We start from the raw sequence: 18,703 nt of genomic DNA, 5'->3' as shown, positions 1-18,703 counted from the left end.
CCTTAATAAGTAGCCTTACAGGCTGGGCGCGGTGACTCATGCCTGTAATCCTATCACTTTGGGAGGCAGAGGCTGGTGGATCACTTGAGGCCAGGAGCTTCAGACCAGCCTGGCCAACATGGTGAAACCCTCTCTCTACTAAAAAATACAAAAATTAGCTGGGTGTGGTGGCAGGCGCCTGTAATCCCATCTACTCGGGAAGCTGAGGCAGGAGAATGGCTTGAACCTGGGAGATGGAGGTTACAGTGAGTGGAGATCATGCCACTGCATTCCAGCCTGGGTGGCAGAGCGAGACACTGTTTCAAAAAAAAAAAAAAAAAAAGAAAAGAAAAGAAAAGAAAAGTAGCCTTACACTGAATTGAGTGATAAGGGGTGACCAACAGGCAGCTGCTGCACTGCGACAGGCTTCTTAACCTTTGCAGTGTCCTCTTCCAACAACCCTTCCATCACAGCCCGGTGCCTTCAGCGGTACTAGTTAGTTGGAAGGTGACTCCTAAAGGAATAGGCAAATGAACACTAGCATTTCTGCCATGTCCAGAGTCTTGGTGCAGGTGTAGAATGAATGGACTCCAGAGGGGAATCTGATTTGCCATATGGAGTAAAACGACCTCCCCATTTCCATGGTTAAAGCCACCTTCTCTGTCACAGAGGCACAGGGTAGCTGCTCAATAACTGTTTGCTGAATTGATGAATTATGTCCCATCTGGTCTTGACCTAAGTGGCTTCCTGGTGAGAGCACCATTAAACAGCCTTTGTTAATTTTCTTAATCTCAACAAAGCGTAGAGCTTGGTGAGATCAGCACCCTGCAGAACCTGGTGAGCCCAGTATTATGGGGGTCACACGGTAAGAAGAACGTAAGTCCACTGGTTTTGACAAGGACATTTGCCATCGGTGGTCAATTCTACTGAAGGTTCTTAATGCTTCCTTCATGTATCTGCTCACATACTGCCCCCTGACTGCTGACCCCTTTGAAGGTGGATGAGCTGTACCCCACAAACTTTGTATCTCTATCTCCTAGTCTAGTCCTCAACACACAGAGGGAACCCAGGTAGAGTGGCTGATTGAATGAGAGGTTATTGTATGTAGACACATGCACACATCAGAGAAATGATCAACGTATGCTGAGGCCAGAATTCTGGTGAGCTCTCTCCTTACAGGGCACTTCTTGTGCACCTGCGAATCGTGCAGAAAGCCTCTGAGCACAGATCTCCTGGTCTTTAATGCCCGTGCGCTGGCAGGCATGCAGTGTAAGAAGTGAACGTGGGCACTGGAGTCGCCAGGCTAGTTTTGAAACCATAAATTAGTGTCTGTGTGCCCTTGGGTAGATGGATGATCAATCTCTCCTACTTAAAAAAGGTGGGGACAAGTGTCCCCTTTTCCCACTGTTGCTTTAGGGTTAAATGAGGTGCTGACCACCACGCGCCCTGAACACAGCTGATCTCCGTGAATGTAATCCCCTTTCCTGCAAGCCTGTCTCTTCCTCCCTCTGTTCTCAGTTTCCTTTTCTGAAAAATACAGGGGAGTGACCCTTAAAGCGTCCCTTGAGTGGATGAGTTATGACCAAACAAGCTGTTTCCCCAAATCCCTTACACGGTGGAGCGGCAAGGACCTTGAAGTAAACGTACTTGCTTCGAAACAAAACACGCCAGGCACAGTGGCTCACGCCTGTCATCCCAGCACTTTGGGAGGCCGAGGCAGGTGGATCACCTGAGGTCAGGAGTTCAAGACCAGCCTAGCCAACATAGCGAAGCCCTGTCTCTACTAAAAATACAAAAATTAGCCTGCATGGTGGCATGCACCTGTAGTCCCAGCTACTTGGAAGGCTGAGGCAGGAGAATCGCTTGAACCTGGGAGGCAGAGGTTGCAGTGAGCTGACATCATGCCACTGCACTCCAGCCTGGGCGACAGAGCAAGACTCTGTCTCCCAAAAAAAAAAAAAAAGAAAAAAGAGAGAGAGAAAACGCTTCATTAGTAAAGCAGAGCAAAGCAATACAAACAAGACACCACCACCACCAACACGTAAACCCCAGCCACCTCTGCTGGGGGCTGAGTCTAGTTCACGCAGCTGTGGAAGTTGGCAGCCTCAGGACTGTCTTGAGGCTGCCAACTTCCACCCTGCAGTTCTTTGCACCCAGAAGCAAGGTGTTCTGGGCTGCTGCCCACGTCCAGTCTACCTGAAAGTCAGGTCTCTGATCTGTCATGGACGCTCTGGAGTGGGTGATTCAGCTATAGAAAGAGCACACAGCACGGGACCACCACAAGACAAGGTCCTCTGCAGAAACATGGAACTTCTAACTTTAGGGAGATTTGTTCCAAATAAAGAGACGCCATTGCCTTCCAGACACCTAGGGAATCTTAAGACACTGATGGTCAGGACCAGGCCAGGTTGAGATTCCTGGTGTCCATAAGCGACTCCTGCCCCCTCCCCCAGATCTCCACCTGCACGCTGGAAACCTGCACGCTAGAAACCTACACACTGGAAGCAAAGCGTGTCCACCCGTCGAAGAAAGCGTGAGATGTGCACACGCTCTGGAGAGGCACTGGTCAGTTTGGTGGCGAGTGAACGTACACCTGGTCTGATCATTTGCACTATTTTACACAGGACTGATCCCAGACTTTGGGCGGAAGCAGGGGAACCGGCAGCACCAGCCACTGCACGCTTGAGGAAGTGGAAGAGGGGTCAGTACAGATGGGGACCAAGGGACGGAAAGGGAAATGGAAGATCATGAGCCCAGCCCTGCCTGGGATGTGTGTCTCATCCCTCAAACAACAGCCTGATCCTGTATAAGGGGCTTCCATTCACGTGCCTCAAGCTGTTTTGGCAGACAGCTCGCGTGTGTGGACTTCCCCTGCGCAACTGTGAACAAGCACACCAAACTCAGTGGCCATACGCTTCCTGGGCTACTGCCTTAGTTTAACGCCTTGCCTCCTGTCTGAGCGCGGTAGTCATGGGGTGGGCGGCTGTGGGCTGCCCCTGCTCCTGGGGAGGTTTGCTAGGAAGGCTGCTTGGTGGCCTGTTAGTGAGCACACAAGCAAAAGGGAAGCCCTCGCAGGGAGCGGTGGCCCCCACTCCTACCATGTCACTCTGTGACTGCGTGGCCCCGTACATGGTGATGCCATTGGAGGGTGCTGCTGGCTGTGGCGTGTCGGGCTGGATGTACCCTCTTCTGTCGATTAGGCTGCGAGAGAAAAGAAAACACAGCAGGAAGAGAGTGAATAAAAAGCCAGAGACGCAGCAGCACTATTTCAGGTTCTGCGTCGGGGATCCCTCTTCCCGTGACAGGCCCACCTCAGGCAACTTAGACTACGCCTCTCCTCACTTTCGTGTATAATCAGTGACCAAATTCTGTCCCTTCTCCCTTTAAACATGACTACGGCATGGCCTGCCTCCTCGCCAGGCCAAGGGCGTGTCGCCTGCTCAGATGACAGTATTTCCCTCTTGTCTACTAACTGTGGGAGCCTCTAAGCTGGTCTCACCCCCACCTGTCACCATCTGTCCCCAGCGCTCCTCTCCAGCCTCAACTGCACGTCTTCTTACTACATTCACTCAGCAAACATTGTTTCGAGTACCTGCTAGTGCCAGCGTAGCGCGTGGGAAGTGACCGCCTGCCACGTGGGAACAGAGCCACAGCCCCGCCGGCATGCACTCTGCTTTGCTATCTCTGTGTTTTTGTTTGGACTCTTCCCCCTCTCTCCGTAAGTCACTTTTCCTGCCCCTCTGCTCTCCATTCTTCAAGGCCAGGTTCAAAAGCCCCTGCTCTTGCCCCTAGCCCCCTTCCTCCTCTCTCCCCTTCTCTGATTCTCTCAGCCCCATACATCGCTTTCTGCCTGCAATCAAGCTCCCAAGGGCAGAGTCTTCATCTTGTGGCCCCCCATGGTACCTGGCCCTGTGCCTGGCACACAGAGATGGGGATTAGAGCCCCTCTTCCACATCTGTCACAGAGCGTGGAGGGCAAGGACCGGCAGGCCGTCTCAATATCTGTATCTCAGAGACTGACACCCATCAGGTGCTGCGCAAAATTCTTCTTGATGGAATGAATAAAAATGGGTCCCTTGTCCCACAGACAAGTTTCTGAGTAGTGCTTCCAAAGGCATCTGTTTCTGTACTCTACGGTGCTGGGCTCATTAGAAGGTGGGGTAAAGTTGCCTTTTTTTTCTCCCCAGTGAAGCCTCAGCATTGACCTTGAGTCTAAGGACAGAAGTGTAAGGAGCAACAGGAGGTTCAGCTATAAGTCAGTATCCCTGGAGCAGCCCCCACAGTGTGGGACCAGGCACACCCACAGCACAGAATCTTCCCCAGGTGCTCTGCATTTTGCAAAATACAAAAGTGTATCCAGAGGCCACGCCCATCCCCGCCTCTGAGGACTGACTACCTGGGCTGCTTTTCTCAGAAAGCAGGGCCTCCTACGTGTCAGTCCTGTGGAACACAGGAGTTAACCTCATGACTACTGCCTTCAGGTCTTCAAGTGGCAGAACAATAAGCCAGAAAAACCACTTGTGACGGGATCCTCAAATGGGACTCTCTGCCTCAGTTCCAGCTGAACACTCCATAGGTTTAGAAAAAACAACAGGCAACAAGAATCTCCGCCTTTCAAAGAAAAGTGCCTGACCTCCTCTGCAGGATGTCAAAGGGGGTTCTCAAACCAGCTTTGCAACCCTCCCTTCAAAGGTTTACAAAGGGTCCGAGGGGAAAAGAGCAGAGAAGGCTGTCTTGGAGAGAGGCGTTCTGCCCTCTAGTGCGGGTGACAGCCAGGGATGGGGCTGGGACCTGGGGTTGGGTGAAGGTCAAGGTGTGGATCTCATGGGAGAGAGCCAGTGTGATGATGTCTTGAGGGACCGGGCGCAGTGGCTCATGCCTGTAATCCTAGCACTTTGGGAGGCCAAGGTGGGCAGATCACCGGAGATCAGGAGATCGAGACCAGCCTGGTCAACATGGTGAAACCCCACCTCTACTAAAAATAAAAAAAAAAATTAGCCAGGCGTGATGGCACATGCCTGTAACCCCAGCTACTTGGGAGGCTGAGGCAGGAGAATCACTTGAACCTGGGAGGCAGAAGTTGCAGTGAGCCAAGATCATGCCATTGCACTCCAGCCTGGGCAACAGAGTGAGACTCCATCTCAAAAAAAAAAGAAGTCTTGAGGGAACGTCATGGGTTGAACTGTGCAGAAGATATGAAGTCCTAACCTGGTACCTGCGAGTGTGACCTTACTTGCAAGTAGCGTCTCTGCAGATGTAACCAAGTTAAGATGAGGTCACACTCGATTGGGGTGGGCCTTTGTCCAATGTGGCTGGTGTCCTTATAAGAAGAGAAAGAGGTGAGGAAGAGAATGCCAGGTGAGGGTACAGAGACACACAGGAAGAACACCATGGGCCGACAGAGGCTACCCTGCGGTGAAGCATATGCCAGCCAAGGAACGCGGAGGGCTGATGGCCCCACCAGGTGCCAGGAAGAGGCAAGGAAGGGTTCTCCCCAGCCTCGGGGCAGGTGCAACCCTGCCAGCACCTTGATTTAAGGCTTCGAGCCTCCGACTATAACAGAACAACTTTCTGTTGTTTTAACCCTCCCATTTCATGGCACTTGTTGGACTGCAGTGCCCTAGGAATCTACTACAGGACTCAGCCCAAGAGAGCCGCAGAGGGAGCCCCACAGAGAGGCCTGTGCACGGCTCATGGCCGCGGGCCCACCCGGGGCTGCAGTGGCAGGTGTCTCCATCAGGGAACTGCAATGGGGGGTCCTCAGAGGAAATTCTCAGTCAGGCGCTCTCAGACCCCACCAGGTTAGAGCATTGGTGGGGGACCAACAGCACCGACCCCCTGTCCCAAATCCCCTCCTCACTGTTGGCCAGCAAGCTGGTGGGGAGACAGGACTAGCTGGTGGGTGGGGGCAGAGCTCAAGGGGAACAGGGATCCCCACAGTCCTCCCAACCAGGGTCAGGTGAAGTGATGGGAAGTGTTAATTGTCAATAAACTTGGCAGTTCTGATGCACTGAAATGACACTATTTTGGAGGCAAAGTGCTCTGACGTGCTCTCTCTCGCTCTCTTTTTTTTTTTTTTTTAATGACAAGAGAAATTAAGGGGCTTGCAGGGGATTTTATCCAGGAGCGGAAAAAGCACTAGGTCATCAAAAGAGTCTGAAGGGACAGCAGGGAGAAAAAAATCAAGCGTTCTCGGCCAGCGTCCCATCGCGTCCAGCCTGTTTAATGTAGCAGCTGGGCTCCCAGTGCTGCGATGCTCTGGACACGGCCCAATGAGGCTCTGCCCGTCCTTCTCCTCCTCACCTGGACTCGCCCCTTGTCTTGTCTCACCTCTTGGTTCTCGGCCCGGCTCCCTTCGCCCCCCACTCCTGACACTAACCCCCTCAGTGTTTCCTGGGATGAGCCAGGACCCTCACCCTCGGGTCCCTGCACAGGCTGCCCCCTTTGTCTTTCAAAACCCTGCTCCTCCCCACCGCTTCCTCCTCCGAACTCCTTCTCACCCTTAGGAGAGATCACAGCTTAGACCTACTCTTGGGCGGCCCACACACCTCACTGTGCACTGCCTGCCCATGGACAGTCCCTGCTGCCCAGAAGCCGGCCCCTCTCCCGTGCACCCCCAGCGCCTGGCACAGAGCCAGCCCCTCTCCCGTGCACCCCCAGCGCCTGGCACAGAGCCAGCCCCTCTCCGTGCACCCCCAGCGCCTGGCACAGAGCCAGCCCCTCTCCCTTGCACCCCCAGCGCCTGGCACAGAGCCAGCCCCTCTCCCATGCACCCGCAGCGCCTGGCACAGAGCCAGCCCCTCTCCCGTGCACCCCAGCGCCTGGCACAGAGCCAGCCCCTCTCCCTTGCACCCCCAGCGCCTGGCACGGAACTGGCTCCACCGCACATGTGCAGTCAATGGTGGCCACATGACCCACAGAACCAGCTCAAGTCTGCTGTGACACTGACCATTCCTTGGGCCTTTCTGTGTTCCCAATTTTCCATTCCTCCCGCCAGGCTTATATGAGGACTCCTTCCTCCAAACCTGGCCATACCCAGCCAGCTGCCATCCCTGCCTCTGGGGACACTGCAGGAACCGAATGTGGGTCTCTGAACTCTTGGTAAGCAGACTCCCAGAGGGGAACACAAGGACTCTCTCTGCCTTATTTGCATGGCACGGCACGATTTAAGAACCCATGAGGGCAACTCAAGCACAGGGGTCTGGGCACATGGGTCCGAGGAAGGGGACACTCTCAGTGGGTAGGCCTGGCCGGGATGCCCGGGAAGGCCCTGGCCCACTTAAGGGCACAGGGGCTGGGGCGAGGTAGCACAGCGGGAGGGGAAGGCAAGAGCGGACAAGAGGGAGGGGCAAAGGTAGGCATCACCCCCTCACATCTGCCTGGGGCCAGCCCGGAAGCCTATGAGTGGCCTATGTCCCTGCCCAAGCGCCAGAATGACCCAAGGAAAGCTACGGCCCCACTTTAACAAAGCAAATGTCTTATTTGTCTTGCTCTACCTTCACCCAATAAAAGCCTCCCCCGGAGCCCCTTCAGTGCGGCCCCACACCGCTTCAAGTCTGGAGCTGCCAGATTCATGAATCGCCGTCTGTTCAAATACACTCTTCAATACTTTAATGTCCTTCAGTTTACCTTTTAACAAATGATTCAAACACTTCTCAGGGTAGGACCATTCTCAAGAAATGCCCCACCCAAAGGAACATGGATTTTGGAAAAGATACAGCCCAAATCCAGCCAAAACAGCACATTTAACCCAGTGGTGGAAATAATTTTGGTTGTGACAGTTTGTGGTCTCTAAACAACATAAAGCCGTGCCACATGCAGATGAAGGACTCAGGAACAAGAAGGGAGATTTGGACAGAACTGAGGCCTCGGCATCCTCTCTTAGACCCACACGTGCACTGCAGGTGGGGGAAAGAGGCCAGCTCTCCCTGGCTCTTACTGTTTGCTGACCTGCCCTGCTAGTCCCAAACAAGCCAGCGGGAAGCACCATGGACGCTGTGACAAATGAAGCCATTGCCTGAGAGACTTTCTGCTTAAAGAGCTCCCAGAAGGATCCCTGGGTGAGTCAGGAGGTTTCTTCAAGAGGAGCTGGCACCTGCCCAGGCATGTCTGACCCCTGTGGTCTGAGCAGCTCCTCCAACCCAGGATCCTCGCCTGCCCTTTCTAAGCCTCTGAGGAGGTCAGGGGTGCCTCGAGGACCCCTAGTTCAGGAGGACAGTGGCATGCAGGGCTCCCAAGTTTCTAGGCTAAAGCTAGAAAATGATCAAGTTCTAGTTTTGCAGTAGCACCACGGTGACTCAAAGTAATAACTCAATGCCAGTGCACAGATGGCCTTGGAATATATGCTTGGATTTTTTTTTTCTTGAATTCTTTTTACCTCTCTAATGAGGATTCACTGAGGCTGATAATCAAATGAAGTTCGCATTCCACAAGCGCATATCGGTAAGGTCTGGGTGCACAGTGGGTCTGCCCTGGACACAGTCATGGTGGCTTTTGTCGTTTTTCCCTGTTTTACACATTTGGAGACCAAAAGGTAGGAAGCAGTAATAACTTGGAAACTCATTCTAGAGACCAGGTAGATTTGCTCAATATCTATTTGTTGATCATGGTTTGATTTATCAGTTGAAAATATTCTCCATAGGTGTAACTCACAAAGAATCTGTATTTTGAACTTGTACACTCTGACTTGGAGGCAGCGTGCCTCAGTGGGCACAAACTGGCTCTGACATCGGGCGGCCTGGGTGTGTGTCCTGACTAGCCGGCATTTACTTGCTGTGTGATCTTGGGCACATTATTTAAACTCTGTGCCTCACTTTCCTCATCCATAGAATGGGATATAATGGTGCCTACCTATAGGTACAGAGTGAGCTTGTGAAAGGCTAATGCAGATAAAGAACTTAGAGCAGAGCTTAACACAGATTCAATAAAAGTCAGCTACTGCCATGGTTCGTGTCATCGTCATTATTACCATAACCACAGTATCAACGACTGCGGCCCATGTGGCTTTCTCCCTATGAACATTTCTATTGTGTGCAAATCAACTTTCAAAACTGGTTTCCTCGGACTTCCTGGCTGCTTCCTTCCTGCACATGTGTCCTGTCTCCTTGACGATGCTAACCACAGCTCCCTGCACGCACCTTCAGTCATTAGCAGGGCCACAGGCATCTGTCTCTCTATTTTGGGCTTTAGGAAATTTCCCCCAAATCAGACACAGATTCAATTGAAGATCAAAAAAGGTGTGAAGTGTGACACGACAAACAGCCAGATCTCGATTTCATGAAGGCCACGTCCACGCGGCACAAAGTGGTCACGTGGTGGCGGCGACCCATTCCACCGGGGCGGGGGGCTGTGCTAATGGCCGAGGCATTCGGTGTTCCAAGGTCGGTTAAAGAGCACAGTGCGTCCTGAGTCTTACCTTGGTGAGATGGGCCCACACAGGGCAACACAGCAGTTGGTAAAGATATTTCCGTAGCTGTAGGGATTGTAATTTTCTTTACCTCTTTTATTTGACCAGGATCCTTTAATCTGAAAGAAAAGGAAAGTCAGTAACAAGCAATATCTTCCACACCAACGCACAGTTGAGGTGAGCTGGACCATGAGAGGCTCACAAAGAATGCAAATCATCTTTAATCCAAAGCAATGGAGGTATTTTTCTTAAAGAAAACGGGCATTTACTCCAAACTTGGAAATGTCCTAAAACAGCAGGTTAGATTAGGGAAAGAATAACATTCTCAGGGACAGTCATCTTTTATTTGTACCACATGGTACTAAAAGGCCATCTCATATAAGCCAGCAGAGATTTTTTTCATACTCACATTTAGTGCCCTAAATAATAATTAAATGAATGGTAGGTGAAATGGTTCCCCTAATTGCTAATTTACAGACTGAAATAATTCAGCCTCTTCTTGTGACCAAAATGGTCTGTTTTGCATATTCTAATATTTGTAGCTACCAAGTACAAATAACTGTATTAATATTCTCTTATCTCATGTGTCTTATCACAACCTATTTTCTCAAGCTTTTGTTTAAGGTAACTGGACCTATCCTGAGACATTTAATTCACATGTGGATAGAGACTTCTATCAAAATCTAAGTATAAAGAGCAAAGAGGACCACGCTGCTCTGGAAACATTCTCTAACATTTTGTTTCCTCATTTTTTTTTTTTTGAGATGGAGTGTCGCTCTGTCACCCAGGCTGGAGTGCAGTGGCGCGATCTCAGCTCACTGCAACCTCTGCCTCCTGGGTTCAAACGATTCTCTGGTCTCAGCCTCCTGAATAGCTGGGATTACAGGCGCCTGCCACCACACCCGGCTAATTTTTTTGTATTTTTAGCGGAGACGGGGTTTCACTGTGTTAGCCGGGATGGCCTCGATCTCCTGACCTCGTGATCCGCCCGCCTCGGCCTCCCAAAGTGCTGGGATTACAGGCGTGAGCCACCGCGCCCGGCCTTGTTTCCTATTTTCATACTTCCTCTCCATCTGTATTAAGTGCAGGCAGATAATCCTGGATAAAAAAGTTAAATTTTGGGTCAGGGCAATTTCCTCCCACAGAGACATTAAATACGAAAGGCAGACTCAAACGTTCACTCCAAGATGTCGGCCCGCCATGGTCTCTACCGGGGGAAGTGTGATAAGAAGCTTACGAAACCATTTCAAAGGAATACAAAGAACACTCTCTTCAGGGCCAGAAATGGGTGTTGCTTAGCCAATCTTAGTAACTAATGGATGTGGTCGGAAAAACAGAGAACGTGGAGATTCCCAGTAGAGAAACGTGCAGAACGGCACGTGGAGAAGTTTCCACGGCACCGTCTCTGTTCCCAAGGGCTCACATCTGGAACGGGATGTATGGGAGAAGCTGGGCTCAACCTTTTCTTTCCTTTTTCTCCTCCATTGCCCAAAACCCAAGAACACGCCCGTGCCCCGTGTGGTCAGGAACTTACGTCCTCATTTGTCGTCTGGTTGGAGCTGATCAAGTAGGTGTGGAATCCTGAGAGGCCAACGATGGACCAGACAGAGAAGAAGCACACCACAGCCTCCAGGACGGTGACGCGAGTCAAGGAGGCAAGCGGAAGTGAGGGACCGCGCAAGAAGTGGATGTGATGGAGGCCTGGAACCGAAACACCCCCGGGCACAGGCCTCTCTCTAGTCGCTGGCCTCTCTCTCACCCGGCCTTGCCTTGCTTCCTGCTCTTCCGGGAGTTTCGTCTAACCAGATGGAGGCCTCCGTCAGGGCAGGGGGTGTCACCTACCCCGGCGTGGAGCAGCCTCTGTGGCTCCGTGATGCCTGGAGGGTTTCCTGGGCATCACCTACTCACTTCTTTCCTCTGACTTCTACTTGAACTTCACCTTTTTCTGTGCCTCACTGTGGAGCCAGTGACTGTGGCATCCTGATCAGGAAGCACACTGGTTTGAGTTGGCTGCAGCTCAGGCTCTGGGTGAAAGGACGACATATTGACTCGCACATCAATCACAGACTCTAATTTTGGCTTCTGAATGCTGAGGACTGCAGTGCCAACAGGCGTCTCCCCTGAGGAGAATGGCTTCTGAGGCCCAGAAAGCCCTCTGCTTTAGTGGACGGCCTCTTCTCTGCTTACAGAGAAGGGGAAGAAGGAAAAATAAGCCCCTGAACCAGCGGTGGGATTTCTCGGAGTGACGTCAGGGTGAGGGGTATTTTTACCTGGGGGAGTTTTCTCAGCCCTTCAGCCAACCCCTGATCTGTAAGGCCATCCTCAGGTGCTTGATAGGTAGCTGGGAACCACGAGTTCTCGCAGGACATAGAGAGAGAGGAAGTCAAGAGTTCCACAAGACGTGTCCAACACAAAGGGAAAAAGCTTGGTGCTCTTCAGCAGATCAGATCCATCACCCAAGAGTGTGGCAATGTGAAAAGGCCAGAGACTTTTTCTGTCCCACAAATGTTTATAACGTTCTATTTACAGGATACAGATAATTCTCAGGGGGAAAAATCCATTCATCCTGGGTCTGGGAGTTTACACATACATCTGGCATCCGCTATCGATACATTACAGGATGGAGAAAGAAACGCGCCTGCTCTCCTAATGTTTCCGAGGATGGATGCCATATAGATCATGCTGGAACATGTCAGTGATGATCTTCTCTAGGCTGGAGATAATTCATCTTTAGACCAGAGAGCTGAGCACATTACCCAGTGCGATGCCTTGGTCTGCTGTGCCATGGTTAACCAGTGCCACCATCTGGGCACACAGGGCTGCACACAAAACAGGAGTGAATGGGCTTCTGCCTGTTGACTGACTTTCAACATCGCACTAAACCACTGGGTCTGCTCTAGAAGGAGACGATAGCGGGGAGTGGTAGGGAACCAGAGAGACACAGGAAGGCAGACCCCTACCCACAGCCCCACAGCTGCCGCCAGCCTAGGCAACCCCTGCTGGGCAAATGGCTACAGTGGGGGCTCTGTGTGCACATGGGGACACATGGATGGTGGCCCAGGCAGCAAAGATGGTCTCATTCTCAACTGCCTTCCCACAGAACGGGGCTAAAGAGGCCCCTCTCTCCACCCACATCCCCCCTGCCAGGAGGGGACAGACTTGGGAGGCAACTCCCCTGGGATTCAGGTCATGCACTGGCTGGAAAGAAGAGGTGAAGTAGAGTCCAGGGAACACAATGCGGGAGCCAGTGGGAAGACTGAGTCAGGAAAGCTGGGTTGTGTGAGAGGGAGATGGCACTAGACACTAGCAATGGGTTTGGACCAGCTACAAGGAAGACAAGAGACAGAAAGAGGAGGGGACACATGGAACGGAAACAAGAAATAGCCAGGGTAGAAAAGAATCAAGAACAGAACCAGATTTATTTACTGAATAATACATGAAGAGCCAAACTGCAATCCTAGAAATACTTATGTGTCACCAAGAGTTTACGACCCAGGTAGAATGATGGCAAAGTCAAAATGCATAAAACATTCCTATGTATGAACCATATGAAACCTGGCATGTACGAGCAGTGACAATCCCAGACTGAAAGTGGCTGCAGCTCCTTTGACAATGTCAACTATGCTCCTTACCCTCATCGGGAGGCATCATAGCCAGCGGATATAGAATTCTAAAGGTTTATAGCAACAATAAAAAAATACAGCATACATATATATATATATATTTGAGATGAAGTTTTGCTTTTGTTGCCCAGGCTGGAGTACAGTGGCATGATCTCAGCTCACTGCAACCTCCGCCTCCCAGGTTCAAGTGATTCTGCTGCCTCAGCCTCCCGAGTAGCTGGGATTACAGGTGCCCACCACCACGCATGGCTAAGTTTTGTATTTTTAGTAGAGACGGGGTTTCACCATGTTGGCCAGGCTGGTCTCGGACTCCCGACCTCAGGTGATCCTCCCAAAGTGCTGGGATTACAGGTGTGAGTGACCATGCCCGGCCAGCTTTTCTATTAATATCTCATGGGCTTTAGACACATTTTGTAAATTGCAGAACGCAGTTCCACTGTCAGCTTGCAGCTGTGTCAAAATGACATGAATCCAAAGTAGGATGCGAGATGCAAGATGCAGCCTGCTGGCACTACCCACACCCTGGGACCCAGCTGACTCAGGAGGTCTCAAGGAACCATCAGCATCATCATTCATAACAATGGCTGGCATCACTGGGGTGTGTCAGGTCCTGTTCTGCTTAAACCTCAGAGTGATCCAGGAGAAGCATGACTCCCTCTTAACACACAGGGAAACCGAGGAAGAAAGCAATGAAGTAATTTGCTTGAGAAATAGCAGAGCTAGGACTTGAATGCTGGAAGTCTGCTCTGCTGGGATGACAGAAGAGTCTTAGGCTGGTCCCCTTCCTAATTCTTGCCAAGGGGCAGGTGGCCCTAGACCTACCCCAACCTCCTGCTTCTCCAGGATTCGTGAACCTGTGGCAGCTTACATGGTTTGTTCCCTTTCACATCCACTCTCAGACTCAGATACAGATATACAGACACACATTCCTTACTGGCCCACTGGCTATATGCTGAAAATATCTATGCCATAATAAGGTCAAGAAATAGAAATTTCTTTTAAAGGTATCAAAACCCATTTACCATCTTTTTTTAGAAAGAGAAAGGAGAGGAAACAACCCAATTCTACTGGAAGCCAATTTCATAAGCAGCTGGGACTTCGTTTACTGCATCGAGGATGGGTTTCAAATCATAGCAGCTACCTCTGCACCTCTGTCTCCCCCACAACCCCTGCTAAGAGAGTTTGTCCCCGTTGTGGCCAGAAGGATGGCTTTACATTCCCCACAGCCCTAGCCTAAGAGGTTGCACACTGTGGTACTCACTAAACGTTTATGGAATTGAAAAACTCTGACAAGCACTGCTCTGCAGAGACCCTTCTCTCGAGTTCCTGCCTAATCCCAGAAGTGCAGGCTCTGTGTCCTTCTATGCACCCAGCCCTGCACTGGGGACAGGACAGGGCAGGGAAGGACCAGCTTCCTGCCCTAAGGGAATAGGGGCTCTGTTTGCAGCAGGAAGCTACATAAGGGAAGAAGGTTGTGCAGGAGGCAGAATGGTTAGGATGCGTCAGTATTTGGAGGATCACAAAAGGTGAGAGATCATGGGATATGTTACATGTCCAGAATTCCCGGATTCCAGAATGGCCAGGGAGATGATGTCCTTGCTCTCATTCAAATACAATGTGGGCTTGTGCATTCTTGTGTTTAAAAATTTTTTTAGTTGTAATTTCCAACATGATAAATAACTATCTATCTATCTATCTATCTATCTATCTATCTATCTATCTTCGAAATATACACAAAAGCTCTTTGGGGGTCCTTAATAATTTTTCAATGTGTAAAGGAGTCTTGAGACCAAAAAGTTTGAGACTTGCTGGAACAGAATAATGAAATAGTAAGTGGTGTTGGGACACTTCATCAAACATTTAGAAAAAAATAAAGCTAGAACTTCAGCTTGCACCACATCCACAAAATTATCTGATAGATAAATTACTGCACCAAACGTAAGAAACACAATATAAAGGTATTTGAGGAAAATTAAGGAAACATTCACGTAACTTTGGGGTAAGGATATAAGACACAAACCGAGAAGCCACGTAGTATGAGATTGACAGATTGTGTTCGTTAATAAACACTTCCGTATAAAAAAGTAAAGTTAAAAGGTAAATGTTGGATTTGGAGATTGGCAAAGGATGCTTAAGAGATTATTATGATTATTTTTGAGAAACATAAAGAACCCCTACATGTTCGTAGAAAAAGAACAAATAACCCAACTGATACATGGACATGAACTGGCATACATTGTGATAAGAAAAAATAAGGCCCATGAACATAAAGAGAGGTATAATCTATTATCCAGAAAATGGAAATTAAAACAGTGTAATATTTTTCTTTTCATTGAATTGGCCAAAATGACAAGACTGTTCACAGCCAGTGCCATAAAGGTGTGGGGACACAGGAGCACAGACTTGTCCAGTGTCTTAAGAGGAGCATTTGGCATCCCTATCGACATTTAAATGTGCTTCCCTTCAACTCAGAGATGGCACACCCATTGTCAATCCTAGAGACACAGTAATATGTGCACATAGAGATACATAGAAGAAAATTCACTACTTCATTTCTTGAACAGTAAAAAAAATTAAATCTAATATCCATCAACAGAAGACTAAACTATAGTTCATCTACACTGTGGAATTCTACAAAATAGTTAAAAAAATGAGGTAGATCTATGTATCATCATGGAAACATCTCCAGGAAATATTTTAAAAAGTCAAATTGTGGAACCATGCAAAAAAAAGAGTCCTTTTTAGGTAAAGTCCTCCCACCCCCATATCAGCATATGTGTATGATGCACACGGATGTATTCAAACTCTAAGACCATCTGGAAGGACACACCAAAGCTGGCAAGGGTTCCTACAGCAGAATGGAGGAAGGGTCAAGAGAAACACTTTCTTTTTGCTCTTGTATTTCTGGACCACTGGGGATTTTTTACAACAAGAACATATTCTCGTAGGACTTGGGTGCTTTGAAAAAACAAACAACCTCCTTCCCACCTTGTGGTCTTATGAGACACAATCTGATGCTTTTTCTTCCTGACCCTCCCTCAGTGGGGCTGGTTAGGGGCAGCAGGAAGTATCTCAGTCCCCTGGTGGGAGGGAGGGTGGTAGTTGGGAGAACTGGGCTCCAGCTCCGGACACCCCTGAGTAAGTCATTCACTTCTCAGCACAGCTGCAGCTGGAAGCAGCCTAAGGACGCCTATCCTACCTACTTTCTGGGGTCCCTCTGAGGATCAGCAGGTATCAGGATGGACAAGTTAGAAAAGACCTGTGCTGCCTTTGTGATTTTCCCATTGTGGTGTCCTTTCTGTGGGCCAACCTGGAGCCTCCTATCAAATTCCATTAAAACAGACCATGTGTATTAGGCCACTGTGCCTTTCAGATGGGTCAGTGTCCAGTGAATGCAACTTGGGGATGAAAACGCTTTCTGTCACAGCCTCTGCAAATGGAGAATCAATCAACATTTGATTTACCAACCACAAAAAACCCTCCACATTTTAAGAGAGCTGAACAATAAGTCATGATTAAAAATGGCTGTAATCCCTTTAATTGGATGTTAATGCTACATTACATTGAAATGAGTGTTGATGGGCAGGGCTTCCCCTTTCGGGGTCTTCCTCAGGGAGGCCCAGGGCCCCTGTGGCTCCCCAGCAGGTGTTTCTGAGGGTTTTGGCCTCCGCGAATCGGAGAAGCCAAGGCAGCATCACCACGTGGCTTCCCGGACAGGCACCTGACGGGTAACATTTCCTATGAGGCTGCGACATTCTCATTGATAAGCAGCTGATTTTTCCCTCCTTCCATATTACATGCAGGTAACTAAAGAGAGGAACTTCAGGTCACTCTAGGCCAATGGGGAGACTCATGTGTGTTATCTTTTAGATTCTTTTTGTAAACATATCTTAGACAGAACTCACCACTGCTCCCCAAATTGGCACTAGCTGTATCCCCCTTCCAGCGCAACCCTTTCCCCCAGGCACTCTTGGCAGAACGCTCCTACTCCTCCGCCCTCACCCCTCCCCAGGCACGGATCCCACTGCCCTGCTTCTCCCTACTGAGCTGTCCCTCTGCCACCGATTTCCCCCGCGGGGGCCTTTCCTCTGCAAACATCTGTTCCACTCTGTTGTGTCCCCTGATGCAAGATAAATGTTCTTGCCGGGTGCAGTGGCTCACGCCTGTAATCCCAGCACTTTGGGAAGCCGAGGTGGGTGGATCACTTGAGGTCAGGAGTTCAAGACTAGCCTGGCCAACATGGTGAAACCCCATCTCTACTAAAAATATAAAAAATTAGCCGGGCTTGGTGGCGAGCGCCTGTAATCCTAGTTACTTGGGAGGCAGAGGCAGGAGAATAGCTTGCACCTGGGAGGCAGAGGTTGCAGTGAGCCGAGGTCTCGCCACTGCATTTCAGCCTGGGCAAAAGAGTGAGATGCCATCTCAACAACAACAACAAAAGAAAAAAATGTTCTTTAAAACAAGCATCAAAACCCAGCACTGATGATGTCATTTACCTGCCAGCACGCAGGGGATGAAGGGACCTCACCCCCTTAGTCTTCAACACTGTCAAGCCTGCCCCCACCCCATCGGGGTTTAGCTATCACAGCCCCTCCCAGTTTTCTGTCGCACACTTGGGTGTGTAAGTGCACCTGTGTGCTCACACGATGCAGGGCAGACCACATGTTGATGGGGAGCCCTGCCTCCTTTTGATGCCCAGCCAAAGCGGGCACCCTGCCCAATGTGGAGTGTGTGGGCACAACACCAGGATACCAGGCATGGCCCTGCAGATGGGCTGCCCCTTCCTGATAGCCCCTGGTGCCATCCTCTGGGCCTTGCTCAGGCTGTGGGCGCTGCCTGGGACCTCTCCCTCCATGTCCCCCACTAGAACCCACCCATCTCCCATAGCCCTGCATGGAGGTCCCTGCCACTGCCTCTCCTGATGTCCCTGCAGGACACCCCACCCCAAGCACAGGCTGTGTCTTTTTCAAGGCACCCAAGCCTTCCTCTGCATAAGGAGTCCTAGTGAGAACCCAGATCTGGGCAGCAGCAGATGCTGACAGAAGAGGGAGAGCCGGTGCATTTGTGTGTCTCCCCGCTGTCATCCTTCCAGGGCCCAGGCGGGTGGTTCTCGACCTTGTGACCTGTCAGGTTTTGCCCATGGTGGCTGTTGAGTAGAATGGTTTTACAGGAAATAGTTGCTGAGTGGATCTCCTTTGTTTGAACATGCCTGGCTGTGTGGACAGAGGGCCCAGTCCCCCTTTTTTTTTTTGAGAAGACTCTCCATTTGTCTGTGTCCATGGGGAAGGCCAGGGGCTCTTGTCCATGGTACGGGGCAGCCACCCCATGGCCACAGGCCCTGAGAGGCCCCTCCCCACTGCCTCTGCTTCTCTGATACAAAGAAGAAGGGGAGGAAATGGAGTTTGGTGCAGGCAATGGGAGGTGGGAAGGAAGGAGTAGGAGGAGGACGGAGGGAGGGAGAACCGACTATGGACTCTGAGCCAGAAGTGCACCCTCCAAGGCTGCATCCCAGCAGCGGGCACCCTGCCCTATCCCTCACCCCTGGGAGGGCTGATGGTGCAGACTGGGAAGGGGCCTGCTGGGCACCTGAAAATGAGTCAGGCATTCTGTCACAGCCATCTAGGGCCTCCTCTACTCCCCTGCCTCCACCTCCCTCTCCTCCCTCCCTCTCCCCCTGGGCTGGCCACACTCTGGCA

General features: G+C 50.6%; 1 protein-coding gene across 5 annotated transcripts in view; it reads right to left on the bottom strand.

Annotated features, from left to right (window-relative positions):
- ZDHHC14 (zDHHC palmitoyltransferase 14) overlaps positions 1–18,703 on the bottom strand; it is a 300,501-nt gene that overhangs the window by 17,294 nt on the left and 264,504 nt on the right. For all 5 annotated transcript variants that reach the window (XM_004044877.5, XM_004044876.5, XM_019030001.4 and 2 more), the window contains 3 exons: positions 10,919–11,021; positions 9,394–9,503; positions 3,078–3,180 (listed from right to left, as the gene is read on the bottom strand). In XM_004044877.5, coding sequence (XP_004044925.1) covers positions 3,078–3,180; positions 9,394–9,503; positions 10,919–11,021 — 316 coding nt within the window. The remainder of the gene's footprint in view (positions 1–3,077; positions 3,181–9,393; positions 9,504–10,918; positions 11,022–18,703) is intronic.

Source organism: Gorilla gorilla, chromosome 5 (genome assembly GCF_029281585.2).
Source record: "Gorilla gorilla gorilla isolate KB3781 chromosome 5, NHGRI_mGorGor1-v2.1_pri, whole genome shotgun sequence".
Classification (NCBI taxonomy): Eukaryota; Metazoa; Chordata; class Mammalia; order Primates; family Hominidae; genus Gorilla; species Gorilla gorilla.
This window is presented reverse-complemented; position numbering and strand designations above follow the sequence as displayed.